The following is a 24,179-nucleotide window of genomic DNA, read 5'->3' as shown; positions in this document are numbered from 1 at the left end:
AGCTTCTCAGCTTTTTACCATATAACTCTGAGAAAACCACTGACCGTGTGAGAGTCTATTCAATCCTAATTTTCTAAAGTTGTTCCAGTATTGCCTACAACCAGCAGCTTACTTGGTCTTTAATGGCCACAAACATTTACCCAATAATCTAAACAAGTTTATGACTGAAGGAGGAAAACATTTTCCCTCTAAATATACCACAAAATATAAATGCTAATTAAAATACACAGGCACTGAGGTAAGTCTTGAGCATTAAAAATGATCCAGACCCTTCCTTTTTTAGTAGAATCACATTAAATCCTGATATTTACTTCAAATAGAAATAATACTGAGAAACCAAAGAGGACAAGATCTGATTTTGACGAATTTGGATTTTTAAAGACTCAGAACACAAACATACCTGGTAATTCATGATGGCACGTAAACACATGATACAGACATGTACGTCATCTTTCTTACTCACTAATCTTGAATTTTTCAGGGTTCTTCTGCTTGGCAAAGTATTATATCTACAAAGAAAAAAGGAAACTTCTATAAAACTATAGATTACCTTTTCAGCATAGGCACAAGCACTTAAAAAATGAAAACTGTTCTCTATCTTTACCTGCACCCACCTGAGGACTGCAGGTGGAAATCACCACCATCCAAACCCCAGGAAGCTATTTCTGTAGACTACAAGACCTACACGGTTCTGTGTACCGGTCATCATCTCGTCAAGCCAGATACTATGGACAATGGCACTCCATTTCATTCACAACATATAACATATCAACTGTACCTGAGCTTCATCAACACCCCTAGGCTCCTAATCAGGAAGCCAAGCTAGATCTGCAGAGGTGATGGGAAACAACAGGCTTACAGACTGCATTTACAAACAAGTGAAGGGGTGAAGCTTCGTTTATTTGTAGACCACGAATCATCTGACCCCAGTCTAACCGCACCTTCCCATTACTGCTCCCGGGAGTCCCCGTTAGGAGTTGGAGCCTTGGCAAGTTTAATGAACAAATTCGATATGAGCCTGTGATATTAGACCTTAACAGTGAGCAAATGCCTCCTCAGCCTGACCCCTCACCGAAAGCCTGGTGTGGAAGTTGAAGCTGGGGTGGAAATAGGTTGGTATTTCACAGTGTGAGGAGGTTTCGATGTTAAGCCTCATTCCAGAGATCCCACATGGTTAGGCCTTAGTTCTCCCGTCTGGAGATTTCTCAGAGCCTGCACATAGTGAGGGAGTGGCAAGGTCAACATGGTGCTAGGAGACAAGCTAACACCACCAAGAGCTTCCAAGTGAGCTTGAGGCGGGTGCCTCCAACCATTTTCTCTGCAACTCCAAGCCTGAAGTAAAAGCCCATTTGAAAAATTGTCAACTACTCTCTGATAGCGTCAATGACAGAAATGATCTACAAAGTAATTCACAGGCCTTCCTTCTTCTTAAACTAATTAAAGAATTTAAAGGAAGTTCCAATTAACGTTAACCACTTTCAAAAGCCCCCACAAGTACAGGCAAAGAGTCGAAAACTGAATTGAGAGTTTTATCTGAAATTGTTCTGCTGAGCAGGCTTTTCATTCATTTTCTATTCAAAAACTACCAAACAGAAGATGATTTTTTCACATAAGCCTATGAATGAGACAAATACATTTGTAAAAAGTACTTCAACGTGTCACTTTCCTCCATATACCTGAATGTATAAAATTCAGTTTGCTTATGCTAGTCTCAAGGAGAAAGCTTTTTCTACCAAATAAAGTGCATCCTGACGTCCGTTTTACATGAATATGCAGAGACACAAGTCTTAAGGGAAAACAGCTATAAGAAAATAGGATAGAAATTCAATAAACAGTAATCTCAGGTGATGTGATCGTAGTTTTTTCTTTTTGTTCACGTGTAATTTCTAATTTTCCTAAAATTACAAAATCTTACTTCTATAATAAAAATCATTCATTAAAACAAAAAAGAGGAAAAGGAGAAGGAGGAGAAGAAAGAAGAAGAAGAAGAAGAATGCTTTATTAAAGAACTTCCTGCTTTATTCACCCTTGGAAATAAAACTGCAGCAATGGAAGTTGGCCTAACTCAGCTCTGAATGCAAAGACAAAGTTAAGGGAATGAGTTCAGAATTTCAGGGGTCATAAGCAGAATTCAGCGTCTAAAATACAACTTTGAAACATGTCACTTCTCCACAGCCCTAGCCTGAGCCTGTCTGCTAACACACCTCCTGGAGGTCTCTCAGACGTTGGTGCCTCTTCCGACCACAATCACACAGCCAGTCCGACCCAAATGTTTGTGGTCTTCTCCGGGGATATCAGAAATTCTTTCCCCGCCTCTTAATTTATTCTAACCTGTTTCGCATTTCTTTAATGCCATCACTTGTTAAGTACATAATAGCTGATGGGGGTGGAGAGGGAGAGAGTATTTTTACTAGAAAGCAGTGGCTACCAGACCAAAAGTTGTCTATGATTAAGTTCAAAAAAGAAGAAAGGTGATTTTCCAAGGACTCAACTGTCTTCATTGCTAAGCTACATTATTCCATGCAGCAATGACTACAGAAGATTTGACCAAAGCAAGGGACTCTGGAAGGAAGAGGGATAGGTCAGTTCCACACAGTCGCAGGTTTCTGCATCACTTCCACATACATTTGAATGATTCTGCCAAACAGACCAAACATACACGTTAATGGTGTTTCCCAAGAGACGTAAAGTAACATAGCAGGTTCCTTCCTTTCATGTATTAATCGTGTACTTCTGCTTCAGCATTATAAATAAGACTCTAAAAGGCAGAAATATTTCTGTCATTGCTTGCATTATTTGTAGAAACTAGCAAAAATGGACTAATTACAACATTCTAATAACTTAGTCACACAAAAGATTTCTACTTACTGTAGTAGGTAGGTAATCTCAAATACACATTTTGGATCAACATTTAAAATATATATAATATAAAACAGCACATGAATATTTACCAGATATTTAAGGAGATTAAAATATCGGTCTAAAACAATATATATTTTATTTATTGATCTTCTGTGCTTATAAAATGGAGATAAACTTTTTTTCTAAGTGTATGGCATTTAATCTAAATTTTGTTTTTCCTCCCCATTTTCCATTTAAACAAAAATGGATAATTAAAGGCAGCATTTGAACTTGTTGTATTTAAAATCATAGCATTAAGATATATTTTAAAAAACATGACTACAACCAATAACCAAAAATGAGCACTGAAAGCCAGAGGAGATGCGGGATCATTTACACCCATCTTTCCTGACATGGACAGCAAATGGATGCCCAAAGAAATTACAGCCACATAGCAGGTAAAAAGTAAGAGACAAGATCCAAGTGTCCTCACTAAGATTCAGGGCAGTCTGTTTTTCAAGTTGTGACTCATGGACAATCTGTCAGGTTATCAAGTGAGAAAGCTACTGCCTAGAGCCATCTGTGCCGGCAAGGTCTTTGTCAAATATTCATATCCGTCATTCTGACAGCACTGGGTCTACACAGGTGTCATTTCCCCACTCCCAGCCATTATGGCACCAGGCGGGGTTAAGACTCTGTGTGCTAAGAACAGCAGCATCTGGGCATCTTTTTCAGAACACAGTGGTCAAGGCACTTACTTGGTAAGCAGTTTGGTGGTTTTTTGTTTTGGGGTTTTTTTTTTTGTTTTTTTGTTTTTTTGGTTTTTTTACAGATATTATTCGTTTTGAGTGCGTGAGAGGTGGTGGGGAAGGGGCAGAGACAGAGGGAGTAGGACAAGCAGACTCCCCACTGAGTGCAGAATCCCACTCAGGGCTCCATCTCACCACCTCGAGATCATGACCTGATCTGAAAACGAGTCAGATGCTTAACCGATTAACTGACTAAGCCACCCAGGTAAGCAGTATTCTTTTTATATCTTCATCCTGTGTCACTTATCAGAAAAGTGAAGTTAGTTTGTTTGTTTGTTTTTACTTTAATGGGAAATTTTGTTCCATATTTTGGAATTCTTATTCTAAAAGAATTTTCTCTCATTAAGTAAATATACCCCGGTAGAGGTCACAACTCTTTACCTCAGCAAATACAAGTATTTGCTGATAACTTGATTTAGGATCACATTAAATCTCTTCGGCTTGATTTTAGGGACTGTGCCATGGGTTAGCATGTACTTTCATCTACTCTTCAACAAGCACATATTGTGGAATTTGACAATCTGTTTAATTAGATATTTGATTTATTTGCTTTAATTATCAACTGAGTAACTTATCACCTTTTTTTTTCTTTCTCAATAGTTTTAAATTCAGCTCTCGTGTATTAGAGTACCTAAAACACGTGTCCATGTGTAGCTGGTTTGAATAGATCCCCTTAAATTGACCCTAAAATACCAACAGAGTTAAGACTAACAATTTCCCGGATGCACTTTAACCCCAACAAGGACACCTGGACAAGGTGAGCAATCTAAGAGCGCTGGCCTCAATTAAGGGGGCCACTTGTGTTGTGATGAGCCCTGGGTGATGTACGGAAGGGTTGAATCGCTGTATGGTGCACCTGAAATTAATACTACATGATGTTAACTGGAATTTAAATAAAAACTTAAAAATAAAAGTACTTGCCTGTGATGTTCTCCACCAGCCCTAGGAGATCAAACTGAAACTCGTGTGTAAGCTCCAAAGTTGGCTTTATTAAGCATCTCCCGTTTATGCTAAACCCTACTAAGTGCTAAGGAAAAACAAAAGACAATGAAAGACATTGCTTCTGCCTTTGAGGGCTCACCACTTAGTTTAGGAAGGAAAAGATAAATATATCAATAGCCCCTATATGAAATGTGCTTTGCCCACACTCAACCCCAGCCCTGTCTTCTGCTTACGCACATGATCACGTACAAAATAAACTCAGCAGGACACACACCTGTGCAGCATGACATGGTAGTGAGGGCAGTTACAGCTTAAAGGAGGACATTTTTTTCTGCAAAGTATCGAACTTAAAATCCCCGTAGAGTGAACATTTCCTCAACCAAGCCAGATTTGACTTAGTTAATACAGTCCTATTCCTGGAAATGGTCTTTAGGCATAAAAAAGTCATTTTTAAATAGGGCTCTGATTCAAGAAGTCAAACTAAAAGGGATGGACAAATTGTGGGGTGAGTCTCATAAAGGCAACATGCCACTGAACGTGATAATTGAACATGAACTATTACCAATGCAGAGTCAAAATATACCCATCTCCTGTGATCCCTGGATTCATCATTTTTTCTGTATTTTTAGTCTTCTACAGTGGATGTGTTACTTTCCAAATAAAGGGGAAAAAAGCTGCATAAAAATAAATGCTTGTGGGGGCACCTGGGTGGCTTAGTGGGTTAAAGCCTCTGCCTTTGGCTCAGGTCATGATCTCAAAGTCCAGGGATTGAGCCCTGCATTGGGCTCTCTGCTCAGCAGGGAGCCTGCTTCCCCCTCTCTCTCTGCCTGCCTCTCTGCCTACTTGTGATCTCTCTCTCTGTCAAATAAACAAATAAAATCTTTAAATAAATAAATAAATGCTTGTGGACGATCTAGGTTTAGATTCCCCTAAAGATGGGAGGGCTAACTAACTAAGTGTGTGATCATAATGCCTTATCCACTTCAATCATCTGTGCAGTTTCCCAAAGGCCTCTTAGGTGGAAAGCTGGCCCTGCTCTACCCTCATAAAGCAACGTGTAGAATTTCTGCAATGAGGCAAAATTCTGCAAAACATGGAACAAAACAATCAAGTGTTATCAGAAAAACTGGACTTTAAAAAAAACAAAAAAAAAACAGCCTTAGTCCCTGGTGCTGCAAATGTCCACCTGGACCTCAAGAAGGAGGCTGAATAGTAATTAACAGGTTCCATGGACAAAGTATGAAGGTAAGTGATCAGTGCCACAAAACTCCACCAAATGTATGAGTTACATGGATTCCCTTAAGGTGCTGGAAAATCACAGCAATAATTGGTGACCAATTAAGAACTCAAACAGCTCAAAGCCAGTCATCACAACTCAGTGCACAGGTGCTATTGCACAATCACGTTGACACACGTAAGTAAGGTTCAATATACTGTAGCTGAAAGAAAGGGTGTGGAAAGCAGCCTGCATCCGGTTCCATGCATAGCCTTCAGCCTACACTGTGTCTGCCTTTCACAAGCACTGATCATCCCAGTTTAGCTGTTTGAAAAGACTTTCCACAAAGACCTGGGCTTTACAAGGGATTACGCAGGTGACTCAGCAGGAGGTATGGGTGCTTCCCTGGTAATCTAATAAACTTGGCACCTGTACCATGACAGAATCAGGCACTGTGAAACCCACTGCTACAATATTTCCTTCCTGAAGTTATTATGAAACTTCACATAAAACAGAGACTATCTGGCTCACTGTGGTCTATTTAAGAGGCCCCAGAGAGAGGCAGCCCTCATTTCTCCTGGTCTCCTACGGATGACCGAGGTAGAGGAGCCACACTTTTGTCCCATCTAATGGGTTTTGAGCGATCGCAGATTCTGTCAACAGCTAATGTTGTATGTGCACTTAACAGAGGCTTCAAGCTGGCTTCTTCACTAGTTCTCCGCCCTCACAGTACCTCTTAGCTTAATCTAGGAGGAGGAGGAAAAGAGGCTTGGAAAGAACTTCATTTCCATTCTGCTCCTCTGCTGGCTGCCAGGCTGATGGCTTTCCCAGCGATTACAGAGCTCCTGGTTTTCAAGGCTACTGTGGAACTAGAGAGGGAGGAGGGAGGAGAACAGGGCAGTGACATGCCACAAAGCCAGCTGTTCTTACCAAGATTCATTCGTTTTTCCTAAATAAATGCTCCCCAGATTGCTGCAAAGCTAGCTAATTTCTAGAATTCTGAAAAAGTTGATTCTGGCATATTCTGCCTGTTTCCACGTTGTTCTTATGGAGGACAGCTTTCAAAGAGTCCTTACTCCCTCGTTTCCACTGACCTCCCTCCATCAGGCACTTAGAGATCATTTTTGGCTCAATGAAGTCATGCTATGTGTCACTGTTCCTTTAAGTGAATGGGAGCAGGTCTTATGAGGTCCACGAACAATTAGGTCTCTCTGGTGACTTGGGGCAGCTTCCTGGAGATATGGGGGTTTGGAAAGAACTCCCTCGGATTCCAGAGAGAAAAACCAAGGGAATAAACTATTTGGTGGAGGGATTGTGAACTAATGCCACTGGACCACTGGAGAAAAGACCTCAGTGCTGGCTATCCTGAGAGCTTTTCCTCTCCCCTCGGGCACACAGAGCTTTGGGGCTCTGGATGTCTGGACACAAAACATGGTTTCCCAGAGTCAGATAACAGCCCTGAGTCCAATTTTTGGAAAACCTGACATCGGCGGCGGCGGGGGGGTGGGGGGGAGAGGATGGGAGATGCATATTTAGGAACTTTTTGGAGGTCTCAAAATTTTAAGGAAATCCCATCTTTTGAGAGGTCATTTTGACCTAAACCTTGTAGGGAAATGAACACCACCAAATTTCCCAGACCCTCTTCATCAATTTGGAGAACTGTCTGCTCTCCTGTCAAGCAGAGAATTAAAACGAAAATGTTACTCTAGCATTCGAAGATGAGACACTGTCTTGGAGGAGCTGCCAATCAGAATTCACAAAATTCTGTGAACATGGAAAAAGATTATAAAACTGACTTGAGATCAAAACCAAATAGAAATGATTCTAAGACTGAGTGTACCAGTAGTTACATGCACATGAAGTAATAAGTGAAAGCTAGTGGAATAGGCAGACAAAACTAAGCAATTCCTACAGATATCTTTCAAGAAACCTATACAAACATGCCCTGTTTAGTACCACGGTGACACCTGCCATCCGAGCCACCTGCTTCATGCACAGCAATGAATTTGCCAAGAAGCAGGCGGTGAGAAGCTCAACCCACACAGCACTGGCAGCAGGTGCCACAGGGAAAGAAGGTGTGTGCTTTGTTTTGTTAAGATTTTATTTATTTGAGAGAGAGAGAGATAGTAACAGAGATCAAGAACAGGGCAGAAAGGGAGAAGCAAGCTCACAGCTGAGCAGGGAGCCAGATGTATAACTCGATCCCAGGACCCTGGTTTCCTGAGCCAAAGGCAGCGGCTTAACTGACTGAGCCACCTAGTTCCCAAGAAGATGTGTGTTTTAAAAGCCCTTTGGAATGACTGATGAGTGAGCTCCAACTCATCGACTTATTCTACTAAGAAATGACAAGGCAAGTCAAACCCAAATCTTTGCCTCCAGAAAAAAAGGAATGGCAAGGTCAGAGAAAAAAAAAACCAAAACCAAAAAAACAGGGAAGCAGCTGTCTTGGAATCTTCCTAATTACAGATTAGATACACAGAATTTTTCTTGCCAGGCACATGTTGGTAGCCTGAAATACATGTAATGCTTGTTAGGGTTCTGGCTAGAGTCATGTTGTGCTGTCCTTTAAACACTACTCATTTTAAGAGGGTTTAAAAAGGAAGCTATAGTAATTTTGAACTAGTTCCTCATGGTTAAGAATATAACAGACAAGGTAAATTACATCAAACTAAAAAGCTTCTGCACAGACATGAAACAGAGTAAAAAGGTAACATAAAATAGGAGAAAATATTTGCAAACCATTATTACCCAAAACACATAAGGAACTCCACTATAAAGGGCTGATATCCAAGATCTAAAAAGAACTTCTCAATTTCAACACCCAAAAACAGAAAATCAAGTCAAAAAATGGGCAGAAAACATGAACAGACACTTCTCCAATGAAAACATACAAATGGCTAACAGACACATGAAAAAATATTCATCATCCTTAGCCATCTGGGAAATTCAAATCAAAACCACATTGAGATACCACCTTACACCAGTTAGAAAGGCAAAAATTAACAAGGCAAGAAACAACAAATGTTGGAGAGGATATGGAGAAAGGGAAACCCTCTTATATCACTGATGGGAGTGCAAGTTGGTCCAACCACTTTGGAAAACAGTGTGGAGGTTTCTCAAAAAATTAAAAATAGAGCTACCCTATGACCCAGCAATTGCATTACTGGGTATTTACCCCAAAGATACAGATGTAGTGAAAAGAAGGGCTATATGCATCCCAGTGTTCATAGCAGCAATGTCCATAATAGTCAAACTGTGGAAAGAGCTGAGATGTCTTTTAACAGATGGATGGATAAAGAAGATGTGGTCCATACACACAATGGAATATTACTCAGCCATAAGAAAGGATGAATACCAACTTTCGCATCAACATAAATGGGACTGGAGAAGATTATGCTCAGTGAAATAAATCAAGCAGAGAAAGTCAATTATATGGTTTCACCTACTTGTGGAACATAAGGAATGGCATATTCCTTATGTTCTCCCAGAACAAAAATAGTTCTGGGAGAAGGAAGAGAAAAATGAAGGGGGGATGGAATTGGAGGGGAAGACAAACTATGAGACTGTGGACTCCGAGAAACAAACTGAGGGTTTTTTTGTCAGTGGCGGAGATGGGTTGGCCCAGTGATGGGTATTAAGGATAGCACATATTGCATGGAGCACTGGGTGTTATATGTAAACAATGAATCATGGAACACTACATCAAAAACTAATGACCTGGGGTGCCTGGGTGGCTCAGTGGGTTAAAGCCTTAGGCTCGGGTCATGATCCCAGGGTCGAGGGATCAAGCCCCGCATTGGGCTCTCTGCTCAGCGGAGAGATTGCTTCCTCCTCTCTCTCTGCCTGTGATTTCTGTCAAATAAATAAATTTAAAAAAATAATAATAATAATGACATACTCTATGGTGACTAATATAATAAAAAAAATAAAAGACACAAAAGGATTAATACAAAAACAACAACAATATCTCCACTACTTAACAGCAAAATAAAACAAAACCAAAAAACCAAATAACCCAATTAAAGAATAGGCAAAGGGCCTAAACTGACATTTCTCTGAAGAAGACATACAAGTGACTGACAATATTTATAAGGATGCTTAATATTGCTAATCACCAGGGAAATGCAAGTCAAAACCACAATGTGACATATCACCTCACCGCTGTCAGAATGGCTATTATCAAAAAGAAAACAAAACAAAACAAAACACAAAATAACAAGTGTTGGCAATGATGTGGAGAAACTGAAACCCTTAACACACTGTTGGGGGGTAATATAAATTATATTATATAGACACTATGGAAAAAAGTACGAAGTTCCTCAAAAAAACAAAAATAGTTCTACCATATGAATGAGCAACTTCACTTTTGGGTATTTATCCAAAAGTATTGAAATCAAAATCTCAAAGAGGTATCTGCATACCTGTATTCACTGCAGCCATATTTCTAACAACCAAGATGTAACAGCCTACACATCAATCAACAGATGAATGGATAAAAAAAACTGGTTAAGAAAAAAAGTAGTAGGGGCACCTGGGTGGCTCAGTAGGTTAAAGCCTCTGCCTTCAGCTCAGGTCATGATCTCAGAGTCCTGGGATCGAGCCCTGCATCGGGCTCTCTGCTCAGCGGGGAGCCTGCTTCTCCCTCTCTCCGCCTGCCTCTCTGCCTACTTGTGATTTCTCTCTCTGTCAAATAAATAAATAAAATCTTTAAAAAGAAAAAAAGAAGTAGTAGCAATGACGTGACAGGACAGAGGTGTTAGCTAATGCTACTGTGGTAATCATATGGCAATATACAAATTTTTCAAATCAAGTTGTACATCTAAAACTGATACATTATACAATTATAGCTCAATAAAAATAAAATATTATATATTCACACACACACACGCAATATTAAGTCATGGAAGACAAAGAAAGGATGAGGAACTGTTCTAAGTTAAAGGACATTACATAGACACAACCACTAAACATGATACTTGATCCTTGCATTGTAGCCTGGACAGAGTTTGGGAGAAAAAAAAAAAAGCATGAATGGAAGACAATGGAATAACAGATGAAACTCTCAGACTGGACTAAGAAGCAGTGTCAATCTTAAAACATTCTGTACCATGGTTATGTAAGAGTGTGTCCTTGTCTTAGGAAATCTACACTAAAATTAGGTGTAAAAGGGCACAATTCTGTAACCTGCTTTCAAATGGTTAGAAAGGGTGTACGTTGACAAAGCAAATGTGTAAACAGTAGAGTAAATAAACAAAATGTGAATTTCTGAATCTGTATTAAGAGCATAAGGGAGATCACTGTACTCTTATTATAATTTTTTGAAATTTTAAACAATATCAGGATGCCTAGGTGGCTCAGTCAGCTAAGTGTCTGCCTTCAGCTCAGGTCGTGATCCCAGGGTCCTGGGATCGCGTCTTGCATCAGGCTCCCTGCTCAGTGAGGAGCCTGCTTCTCCCTCTGCTGTTCCCCCAGCTTATGCTCACACAAATAAATAAATAAAATCTTTTTAAAAAATAAATGATTATCAAAATAAAAAGTAAAAAGGAAACATACATATATCCAATGGAATATCATTTAGTCTTTTAAAAAAAGGAGGGGTGCCTGGGTGGCTCAGTCGTTCAGCGTCTGCCTTCGGCTCAGGTCCTGATCCCAGGGTTCTGGGCTCGAGCCCCACATAGGGCTCCCTGGTAGGTGGGAAGCCTGCATCTCCCTCTTCCACTCCCCCTGTTTATATTCCCCTCTCTCGCTGTGTCTCTGTCAAATAAATGAAACCTTAAAAATATAAATAAAATAAAAATAAATAAATTTTAAAAAGGAAATCCTGCAATGTGTACCAATATGGATGAACCTTGAGGACATCCTGCTAAGTGAAATAAGCCAGGCCCAGAAGGACAAATGCTGTATGAGCCTAATTAAAGGTATCCACAACAGTGTAACTCTTAGAAGCAGAGAATAATAGAATGTTGGTTACCAGGGACTGAGTGGAGGGGGACACTGGGAATTGTTAATCAATGGGTATGAAGTTTCAGTCACGCAAGATGAATAAGTTGTAGAGATCTGCTATACAGCACTGTGCCTATAGTTACCAATACTGTATTGTACGCTTAAAAATCATTTAAGAGTGTGAGATCTCATGTTGTGTTCTTACCACAATAAAAAAAAAAAAAAAAAAAAAAGGAGATGGGATGCCTGGATGGCTCAATCAATTAAGCATCCAACTCTTGGTTTCGGCTCGGGTCACGATTTCAGGGTCCTGAGATTGAGCTGTCTCTGTGCCGGCCTCCACACTCAACACAGGATCTGCTTAAGACTCCTTCTCCCTCTCCCTTTGTCCCCACCCCATCTCTAAAATAAATGTTTTTTAAAAATAAAAAACATGGGGCGCCTGGGTGGCTCAGTGGGTTAAAGCCTCTGCCTTCAGCTCAGGTCATGGTCTCAGGGTCCTGGGATCGAGCCCCGCATCAGGCTCTCTGCTCTGCGGGGAGCTTGCTTCCTCCTCTCTCTCTGCCTGCCTCTCTGCCTACTTGTGATCTCTCTCTGTCAAATAAATAAATAAAATCTTAAAAAAAAAAAAAAAAAAACCTAGACGTGATCTGCAATGAATATGGTTCAGCGCTCAGCATCTGCGAAGCAGCAAGCACTTAGTAAACACCAAAATGGAAGCTGTTTGTTGCTCACCCAGTGATACCTTGAAGTACGTCTGATCAGCAATCTATTGTTTTAACAATATACACTTCTTTCTAAACATGGATATCCTCTTGTAGTGGGTTGTGTACATGTCTGCCTCTCCCTGTGACCTTGTACTCTCCAGACAATAATATTACTACAAAACCTTAAATGAGTATTTCCTGAACCGACCTAAACCAGACTTCCCCAAAGTCTGACAAAAAATGTTTTTCAAAAGTCTGTAGACCTTTCTTGCCAATATGTGTGAAGTCTGTAATTTCGAAGTCCTTATGGCAAAAGGAAAAATGAATGATGTATTTTTTTTCTCTTACCGAAAGTATTTTCAAACAGTCTAACTATTCAGATATCAAACTAATATCTACCTATAAATAAAGAATAGTAGTTAGAACTTCCTTGGAAGCTTGCGGTAAGGGTTCAACTCAATTGGGATGCCAAGCCAACTGGGCATTCACATAATTTGGCATAATTTTACTAGTCTTTTATGGTTCCAAGGTCTGGGCTTAATATAATTTCACCAAGATTTGTGGTTTTAGGTTTCCTCTGTTACCTTTCAGACATGACATCACTTGGGCATATTTCTTCTATCAATTAAACTCATAAAATATACAATGCTGAAGAAAATGAAGCAAGCACTTTCTGACGGTCTCCACAGCCAAAAGAAACAGAGCTCAAAGAGTTGAGTCCAGACGGTTCAAAGTGGAGGTAAAGAGAAAAAGGGAAAAAGAGGATGGGGAGGGCAGATGGAGACAGAGACAGAGAGACACACGAACCTCCCAATGAATCTTTTTTTTATTAGCTATTGAAATTTTCCGCTTGTCTACATTTCCCATCACAGGACCAGCTAACAACTAGAATAGAACCCGTGAATCAAAATATTTCCATATATACATTCTGAATGGAATAAGTGAACAAACAGGCTGCCAACTCATATGAATGGAGAGCTGCCAGTATTCATCTGAATTTTCTGATTTTTCATTATATTCCCTCAGGCAAAGGCGTTTGCAATTGAGTTGCTAATTAACCTGTATATATCCCTACATGGGGAGTGTTCAAGGAAACCGTCCATCTCCTGTGACCTTTAAATAGAAATATTTCTATGTTTATCCCAAATTACCCCCTCTTTTTCACAAACCTTCAATAGATCATTGCGAATGAGTTAAAATGCCAATTCCTTAGCCTGGCCTTCAATGTATTACATAAACCGGCTCTAAACTGCTTCCAGCCAAACTCATCTATTCATTGTTTCCTAAACAAACCATGTGCTCTTAGCACCGAGCCACAGCTCAGAACATTCTCCCTCCTCCCCCCTTCCACAGCCCATCCTCTAGGTCTTACTCACTGCTCTTCCTCAGCCAGACACCACCATGAACCTCCCCTAGGTTTTACCATTCACTCTAGCCTCTCAAGCTCCATACTTTGGTTTTGGTTAGACTCAGGACACTTGCATATGACCAGGCGTAGGAGCACACATACATGTATTTTCTCAATCGAATCATAAAAATCTCGACGTAGAAGTCAGAAGACTGATTCTAAATCCGGCTCTATTACTAGGTTTGGATAACTTCTCTCAGCCTTGGCTTCCTCATCTCAAAAATGGAGCTAATAATCTTTGAATGCCTCCCAAAAGGTTTAATGAAGATGTGTCCTTTATCAGCCACAGATCTTCTCCAAATAGTTTATGGATCTTTCTGTATGTGATAAGTCTAGCTGATGATGAAGGTACTGGACCACAGCTGTAGGAAGTTCCGGAGTCATCCTCAAGTTTTCTCTCAATCCTGTGAGGTTAATGTTGACTGACTACTCACTACTGAGCCAAGTTCTTTACAGGAATTAATTTAATCTCCTAACATGGGAGGCATGTCCCAGAGCCTATCATCTTTACCAACCAGAGTACCTGTGAGACAGGCCCCCAACTATGCATTGGCCAGATGACTTCCATATCATAGCCTCTCTCAGCTGGTCTTTCATTGGAGAAAAGACCCAATGAAGAGGGGGAACAAGTGAAATCGGGGTTTCTAGGAATCGGAAATGCTTGACTAAGATGCCTGTATGGTGCACTACAAGCTAAAACTAAAGCTGTCGCCATTTTCACTAGCACGGCCATTGAAATGGGCTCCCAGCTGAAAAGCTGAAAGGTACATTCTTAACCCAAGTATAGTTTTCTCTTTTTACAACTTCAAATAAACAAAGAAATACAAAAATCTGAAACACAACAACCCGACATCTTCGGTTGTTTTTGCTTACAGAATGTGCCGAAAAGTAAAACTGAAAGTCTATAGTTGCAGATTATTTTTACAGAGTCTGCAAATTTAGAAAGTCTTTATTTCATAGGTAATTACTTCATTTTCTGGAACTTCAGATCTTCAGGACAAAAGTCATGTTAAGGAGTTTCTTCAACATCTCTCTTCCCTCAAAAGTGATATTCAGGGGGCGCCTGGGTGGCTCAGTGGGTTAAGCTGCTGCCTTCGGCTCAGGTCATGATCTCAGGATCCTGGGATCGAGTCCCGCATGAGGCTCTCTGCTCAGCAGGGAGCCTGCTTCCTCCTCTCTCTCTCTCTGCCTGCTTCTCTGCCTACTTGTGATCTCTGTCAAATAAATAAATAAAATCTTTAAAAAAAAAAAAGTGATATTCAAGTGTTAGTTATAATGACCGTCTCCTCATTCTTTTTTCTCCCACTCCTTTACTCTTACCATTTCCTTTTTTCACCTTTATTCTTTACTTTCTGTTTCTCATTTTCTAAATTCAGTGTTAATGAAAATTTCAGTCAGTATCTGCCATCTTACCTGATGGACAGAAAGAACTCAAGCTTTCAGAAAAAAAAAATACTTTTTTGAGAAAAAAAAATTTTAATATATTTTTCTTCATAGTCTTTCCCCCCCCATAAGTTGGGCCTTATAGAAATAGATTAGATTTTTCAATATCTTTTCATATGCAAAGTTCAAATATACAGAGTTAAGAAGAAAGAACACACGTAAAACAAAATACAGATTACAACTCTCAATTCTGAGGACTATAAAAGATCTGAGTTGATTTTGTCTAATTTGGGGGCAGAAAAGGGAAGAGAACAGAGGACAGTGATCATTTTAGAAATTATATCCCTAATTCATATAAACTGGAAAATGAACAGAAATGAGTTCTTCTTGCGAATCAAAGTAAAAAGTGCTTTAGCTTCCAACTACACAATTCAGAGATCTTTTTTTTAATCTCATACCACAGTGGTTTAAAGTTAAGAGGTCTCATTATTTTCTTCCCCCAACAATTAAAATTGAAGGTAAAATGCTACTGTTGAAAAAGAACTTGGAAGAGCTTCCAAGAGCTCCACTCTTCTAGAATACCTCTGACTTACCAGCCAACTGGTACAGAGTTGGTGTTCCCATATATCTAAGTAAAATCAGGACAACTGCTGTGAACACAAGTATTTGCCGCACTAGAGCCTAATCAACTCTATGGGCCACAGGCATGCACACAGAAACCGGTCTGCAGGAACAAGGTAACTCCTCGGAGAGTAAGGTCTTAGTGCAGAGTCTCATTGACAAACCACATCCAACTAATCACATCCAAGATCCCTTCCAGATTCCAATTCTGCTATTTCTACTAATGATTCTATTTCTCTTCTAATCAATCATAAGCAAAATTTTCTCTTTGCCCCTAAGGCCACCAAGTCACCAGAACATCTTCATACTTGGCCTTTTGCTCTGCTTTTCAGGTACCGTCTGCATAGATTCAGGCAACAGCAATCTTTTCCTCCAATCAACACCCAAAACATTCCCCAGACCCTACACACCTGAAAAGATCAACCACCTCATGGGACTTCCCATTCCGTTGTCTACCAGGTAAAAACCAAACTCCAAAATTCAAGGTTCTTTATTATGTGGCCTCTCCCTGATTCACAAGTATAGACTACATGTATTTTAGGCCAGTTCGAAAACATTATAAATACTAAAACCTAATAAAGTTCATTCACAATCCTCCCTGTGGTTAAAAAGAAGTCACTTTTTTCACTTAATAAGTTTCCCTTTCAATGCCTTCCCAAATGCAAATAGGTGACCATGAAATTTTATCAGTACAGAACTTTCTGCCTTACTCTTGTCCTTTGTTTAGTAAACACTTTTTCATGTTTCTGCGCTAACTTGTTCTATAATACCTCGACTGATCAGCCATACTGACCAGCACGTCACTCAAGGTCTCCGCTAGATCCTCTGGCATCTCTGTGCAAAGTGGAATAAAGACACATGGACACCCTGATTAAAAAAGGCTATCAATGAAGGAGGAAAAAATCCCCCTGTGCATAAACAGGCAGGAAACATGGTTTGGAAGTTGGAATCAGTCCGACCTCTTGTTTGGTCCCAGGCAAGTTGCTTAGCCACTACAGACTCCAGTTTCTTCACAGGGATAACGGTCACCACTATCTCATTAACCCATTGTGAGTGGTAAATCACCAAAGGTCCTTAGAACCGTGCCTGGCACAGAACACTCAATATTTTCCTCCCCGGTAAAAAGTGTATCAATGTTCTCTACATCTCTGTGCTTATTTTTAAATACTTAAAAAAATTAGTCCCATGAGGGAAAAAATGTTTATCAACAAGGATCTAAATCTGAACTCTTCATCTCTTTATGTAAATTCACTAAAGATAGAGGTGGTCAATAGAATGATGACTATTCAGGAAATGTCATTCCTTTAAGATAATGATCTCGGGAAAAACAGTGAAATTTGTTCTGGGGGTATCTTAGGAATAAATACTTTTGTAAGTTCACATTTTAGAGGAAACGTGGGTGTTGGTTTCCTCACCACACTGGGAAGGGTCAATCGGGGTGACCCTCGAGGCCTTGCCAGCTTTGGATGTATATGACCCAATTTTGCCATTAAACCCCCCTCTACCCCATCACAAAGCTTCTGCTCCAGAAAAGACAGTTTCTTCCATCTTCCCCAAACATGCCTGACCTTTGATGTAAGCTTTTGCTCCTCTCATGCTTCTTCACTTTACTTCCACCAGAAGCACTTTCCTCACCCTGAATAGCAACTCTGGCCGTAACCCCAAGGCCCAGTTAAAATCTGACCCCTTCTTCCAGGCTCTTAGTGCTCCACGGATTTCTTTAAAAACTCAAAGCTTTTATTTACTGTCTATGTCACTCCTTATTTAAGTCTAATGGCATTAAGTTAATCATTCTTAAAAATTAAACATCACTTTCCCTTACATCTGAATACAATCCTTGTCTTCCAAAACCTAGTATGTACACACATGCATATACAGTACCATTTATTTTAGCTAGACCTACAGCCACATTAACAGGAATCTTAACTGAAGGCACGCAAGACTCTTGGCTTACAACACCGTACAATTTCGGTCACTACTGCATCAGTTTCAGAATTTTGACCACTGGCCAAGCTGACAAATTCATGTAATACAGAATCTAATACCTGATATAACTCAAGGTGAATGTCATGTCCTAAAATTTTTACTAATCCATTTTAAATAGTTAAAAAATGAAGTTTGGAGCACCTGCGTGGCACAGTGGGTTGAGCCTCAGCCTTCGGCTCAGGTCATGATCCCAGGGTCCTGGAATGGAGCCCCACATGGGGTACTCTGCTCAGCAGGGAGCTTGTTTCTCTCTCTCTCTCTCTCTCTCTCTCTGCCTGCCGCTCTGCCTACTTGTGATCTCTCTCCTTCTGTCAAATAAATAAATAAATAAAATCTTTTAAAAAGAAATTTTTTTAAAAAATGAAGTCTGAATACAAAGAGGAGAGTGCGTCAACATTACAATTTTCTTTAAAAATGGTGTTTTTCTTTAATCAAGCCCCACTTATAAAGTGTTTTAAATTTCTTAAAATCTCATTTCCTCTTCCAGCTTTAGCTAACACATTTTGCCAAGTGATAAAGGATGAGATCACTGAATCTACATTCTTATCTGGAGATTAAGAGGAGGGAACTAAAATCTGCATTTGGATCCAAAGACATATTCCCATCAAACAAAGCTACCAGAATAAGCTACAGAACATGAATTAATACCCTTTTATGCTTTCCCCCAAAATGGTAACATGAATACAATATACCTTAGAGGATCAAATTCTTAGGTTAAAGAATAATAATATGATAACAGAGTATATCAAAATTTAAAAGGCGGTGGGTTTTGTTCCAGTACAGGGTGATGGGGAGCCGTGAGGTCATCATATTATAACATGGGAGCAGTCACGATACCCTGCCACCATGTACGATGAGCTCTTGTGGCCATCATGCTCACCCGTGACTTGCGAGTTTTTCCAGTTTGAAGCCTCATCACCAGTGTGTAAACTGAAGCTGCTCCAGAGGCAATAGGGAGAGAAGCAGCTCTGGTGGCATTGAACTGAAGATACTCAGGCAGAGAAACCATCTGGTGGTGGTGTTAAGGAATGAATGGAACCAGATGAAGGGGAGACAGTAGGAGGAGAAAGGACAAAGTAGAGGAGGCAAAGACAATCACAAAGGAGATGACAGAATGGAAAAGAAGGACAACGAAAAGAAATCCAAAAAGTGAAGGAAGTGTGGGGAGCAGAGAAAGAAAGGGGAGAGAAGGAGGAGGAAGAGAAAAGAAATGTAAATAATCTTTGGGTATATGAAAAGCAACATGTACCATATGCCTGTACTTCTGATCACTGTTCATTTGGTTTTTTTAAGTCAGATGCTATCAAATGACCATATACAGAATTACAATCCAGGCACAAATCCATGAACTACAAGAGCTGAATGGAATGTCATTGATATACGTTGTTTAAAAACAAAAGCAAACAACTAAGCTTCAGATCAATAAGGAGCATGAAAGTTACTGCCACATTGATTTTGAGTTTCTAGAACCCATCAAGGAAGAGTCAAGGGAAACCCAAATGTTCCATTCCTCAGCCTGAAACTGTTCAGATGCAAGACAGAAGAATGTGATATGGGTTTCTTAGTTGGTCATCTTCAAGCACATCTGCCAACCAGAAAGGTCAGATACTTCCTGCGTTTCTCAGAAGAACGTTTCCATCATATCTATCCCTATACTTTGGGTCTATTTTTCCAATTTAAAATGAATTCTAGCAAGATCTACCTTGAGCCAACTGTCAAGCAAGTCAGGCTGGACATGGATGTCCCTGCCCTGTGCCTTCTAGGGTGCAGGACTACAGTTCTCCTTGAATCGAAGATATTTCCATATTTTACTGACTCCTCCACTCTTCCACAAACAACGTGCTCTCAATGAACAGTCCTCATAACTCAAAAATAGCCCTAACAAATTATTAATCAGGAAAATTGATCCTTATTGAGGGGTAGCTGGCCGATAGGTGATATGTTCCAGGTAAGAAACAATAAAAAAGCAACTTAAAATGTGCTTCATCAATTAAATTCCTTACATATAATTATATCTCTACTAAGGGTAAGAATTTCTATTTACACACAAAGGTCATGAAGGGAATTCTTCACACATGACTGGCCTTTCTTCAACTTCCAAATCAGCCTTGTCTACATGTAGAGTTGGTGAAGGCTAGCTAGTGATAGAGTTCTCAGCCTGTTGCAAATACCATGAGACGGACTGAAACACTGCTCTTCATTATTATTAAACCATTCATATCCATTAATATTTCTGGCATCTCCAAACATGGAAAATCTGACTGGTTGATCGGAAGCATCATATTCAAATGTCAAACCCGTCAGCAAACCTGAACTTCATTATTGAGGTATTTACTTTCTATGACCAAAACCCAAGTCAAAGGGACAAGAAGTAATCGGAGGACTAATAATATGAAAAGTCTGCAAGCCACATTTTCACGACTTACAACTTGACACACAGACCCTACTACCAATGACCCAATACCCATGGGAATCTTCAACACTGACAGGGACAACATCCACGTGCCAGATCAAGCCTAGAGTAAGTGACATAAATTTTTTAGGTTACAAAGAATAAGCAGCAGTGGGGAAGGGAAGGCTAATTAATAAAATATTTATTCAGTTATTTATGAACTTGCTCTGGATGCCATCTCTACCTTGACAGGCCGGAGTTCTGATTTAGCCATCCTGACCTTAACGTTAAGTACAGCGCCTGGCAATTTACAGAAGCTCAAAAATATTTTTCGGTGAATGAATGACTGTAGGTAAGAGAGAACAGTCTTAGTGATATTGTACTCATTAGTCATACAGGCGGTCAGCACCCATCTTTCCTCAGTTTGGTGGCATTTCAGCCATGACAGACTAGAGAAGAATCCTTAAGAGGAAACAAAAGGTTGACAACTGAGCACACTAACCAAAGGAACACTGCTTAAAAGCATTCAGTTAATAAAAATTGTCACTACAGGGGGGCCTGGGTGGCTCAGTGGGTTAAAGCCGCTGCCTTCGGCTCGGGTCATGATCCCAGGCTCCTGGGATCGAGCCCAGCTTTGGGCTCTCTGCTTGGCGGGAAGCCTGCTTCCTCCTCTCTCCCTCTGCGTGCCTCTCTGCCTACTTGTGATCTCTGCCTGTCAAATAAATAAATAAAATCTTAAAAAAATAAAAATGGTCACTGCAACATCTTGCACCTCTAAGAACACGTCCCACAGAACACACCTGAGCTACCACTGGAAGAAGGGAGGGGAGTATGAAGAGTCAACCAGGAATTCCTGAGATCCTCAAATCTCAAGAGGCGCTGCCTCGACCCAGAAAACAGAGCCTAAGTCACAAAGTCAGCCTCCCCCTAGTTTCAAAAACTCATCTACAGAGTCCTCTGCACTCTACCATTCGGCAGAATTCTCCTCCTACACCAAATGCAGGGCTGGTGTCTCCCCAAAACTATTCAAAGCTGTAGAGCATTGCCCTAGTCATGATCCCATGATCTCCCAAAGAAACTCTCCTTTGCCTCACCGGAGATGCAAGTGCTGTGCGGAAAGATACAGCACTGCGTGGTACACGACCAGCCACAGAAGTGAGGCGCTCTGCTGTCCCAGCATTGCCCAGTGAAGGCGCCTCCCTCGGGTTCACGAAACTCACCGCAGCGCAGAATGTCTTCCTGAGCGGGACACGCTGTTGCCCACGGGGGAGGGCAGGTTGCTCCCTCTGTGCAGATCCTCGATAGACCTACTCCAGGGCTTTGATTTGTCCACCGAGCTCTCCACCGTGCTTTCCACGCTCTCGAAATCAAAACTAAAACAAAAGAGAGATCCCACTCAAGACTTAAAAGTGGACAGTCACACAAATACACGGCTATGCGTAACCGGCTCCTTCTGACCGCGCATCTGCACCCCATGCCAGGGGGGTCCTCGCAAGTAGAGGAAACTGAAAAGGCAACACCAATGCCAAAGAATGTCTACGGACTCAGAGCTAGCCTCGAAAATCCAAAATGACAAATACTGGGCAAGGCCAACGCACAGACGAACAACAGGGAAAAATTAATAGCAACGTATCATTTGTATTTTACTACAAGGTTTACTAACTTACCAACGGCTAACACTGCTATGGTGGAAGGGCAGGGAAACGTCTTCCAGCTGTCTTCATTTTGCTTTAACAAGTCAATATGTAGGCTTATACTAATTTATTCCTACCCATCAATTTTCACTGAGCATTTTCTCCTAGTGTGTTGGCAAGTGTACTTTTCCAACCATATGTGATACATTACTTGCAAAGTTATGGATTTGCTTTGATTTTGGAATCTCTTCCCAATGTGGTGCTCTTTAAAGCAGGACTGGTGTTTCTCTGACATTTTTTGAGGTTATTACTCATGTTGACCATGTTAGAATAAATGGCAAGTTAAGTTGCTCATTCTTGTATAATTTGGGGAACAAAATTTTTAAATAGCCAGGCCTTTGTGTTCTGTGCATTTTCCCGTCCCAAAGTCAGGAGCTCTGCCTTCTCAAAAAAATATATTTTATCAATTGTTTCTACCTCTAGTTCCACCCAGCAACACCTGATCAGACAGAGAATAAACAGAAGGCGGCTGTAATTAATACCAGATGGAAGGTTTGGACAGCATTCTCAGAACAGACAGTAACAATACATATTGGCAATAATAAGGATGACTTTTCATAAGGGTACCATCGCCAAAATAAAATATTTTGTTAGAATCGTCATCTGTAAACTAGGCGATGCTGTCCCTCTATTAAATACTAAGCCAGGCGGCGGCCAGGACAGACCGTCAGTGAATGCATCTGGCAAGTTTGTCACGCCTTGGGATGCAGGAAGCAGAGCTGAACAGAAAAGAGGTGGGATTGAGTCCTTAAACACTAAAAACAGAAGCCTACAACTGATATTGGAGAAGGTAAGCCAATGGGACACCCCCAACATCACCCATGTCATCAACACTCTCTCCAAGTCACTCTGCAGCACCCCCACGTCCTTCAGCTGTCCCACAGGCTTATGCTCCTCTCAGCTTGCCCACCTCATGGAGCAGGAGGAGAAGAAACACACCTTGGTGAAGCATCCTTTTCTAGGAAGAGAGGATGAGCCTACTGGTGCACATTACCTGGGCTAGGAAATTATCACAAGCCAAAAGGACAGTAAGAAATTTTTCAACCCATTGATTTCAAGAAAAAATGTAAGTTATCTCTCTATATATAATTTATCTAAATAAAGCAACACAAAACCAAAATTAATAAGCAGAGCATGTAAAGGTAATGCCAAGTAAAAAAAAAAAAAAAAAAGTGAAGAAGGAACCAAAACTCTGAATTCTGATCTTCTGCTGGATTTGGTCTTATGCCACACCTAGAATTCCCTCATGGTAACACTGCTTTCTCCCACTGGTCTGAAGTGAGGGTGTGCCTGGGAAAGCTGGGTGCATGAGCTCTACTGTGATGTAGGTAAAAGGTAAACTATAGCAAACATGTAATACATAGCATGCCATCCTTTTTCACTACAACTGAAGTCTCTTAGCTCTTCCTTAATTCCAAAACTCTTCCTCCAGATTTTAAACTATGCAGCAGGGTAATATTATTGTGTTTTGTCGTATAATATTAAGTGTAAGAGAGGTCAGCAGTTTTTGACACAATGGACATAGATAAGATACAATCCTTGGAGGAACACACTATAAAACTAGGATTATATTTCAGAGGACAACTTTCTAGAAAGGCAAGAACATGTCTATTGGTGTTTCTTACTCTTTTCCATATCATAAACAGGAGATATCAAGCCTGAAACTGATCAAGCCAGTTTCAGTTTGTACTGTAATTTCTGCATCCACTAGAAAGGAGTAATTACAGCTTCCTTCCCAAGAATTCTTAAGGAAGTGCTGAGGATTATAACATCTGGTTAAGTCTTAGAACTTCTTTGGAGTGATGCAATATAAAAAACAAGTTACTGCTTTTAAAAGAAGCATTGGGGCGGGGGGAGAAACACCACCTGCGCCCAAATGTCTTCCGGTCAAATTAAAAATACAGTATTACTTCCTCAGTGTGTGTGTGTGTGTGTGTGTGAGAGAGAGAGACAGAGACAGAGACAGAGACAGAGAGACACAGAGAGAAAGAGAATCGGTGGATACTGCAATATTCTTTGATTAAAGAAGTAAATGCAAAAAGAATGTCACATCCAAATGTACACTTTTCATTTCTGTTGTAAATTCCTCCAGAAGCCTAGCAAAAGGGAAATTTTTATGAATTAACAAGAAACAAGGTTAAATAAATTGATTTTCTTTCCTGGTCTTTTGCAATTTTCCCTCTTCACCTGATGAAAGGTAAGTCAAAACAACACAAATACATATAAAGTAGAAAATG

General features: G+C 40.4%; 1 protein-coding gene across 4 annotated transcripts in view; it reads right to left on the bottom strand.

Annotated features, from left to right (window-relative positions):
* Positions 1 to 24,179, bottom strand: part of FMNL2 (formin like 2) — a 324,964-nt gene that overhangs the window by 75,902 nt on the left and 224,883 nt on the right. For all 4 annotated transcript variants that reach the window (XM_044242069.1, XM_044242072.1, XM_044242070.1 and 1 more), the window contains exons 6-7: positions 21,469 to 21,621; positions 401 to 509 (exon numbers count right to left, since the gene is read on the bottom strand). In XM_044242069.1, the coding sequence (XP_044098004.1) occupies positions 401 to 509; positions 21,469 to 21,621 (262 nt within the window). The remainder of the gene's footprint in view (positions 1 to 400; positions 510 to 21,468; positions 21,622 to 24,179) is intronic.

This window comes from Neovison vison, chromosome 3, assembly GCF_020171115.1.
Source record: "Neovison vison isolate M4711 chromosome 3, ASM_NN_V1, whole genome shotgun sequence".
In the NCBI taxonomy this organism is placed as follows: Eukaryota; Metazoa; Chordata; class Mammalia; order Carnivora; family Mustelidae; genus Neogale; species Neogale vison.
The sequence above is the reverse complement of the archived record's forward strand: the minus strand, read 5'-3'. Positions and strand labels throughout refer to the sequence as shown.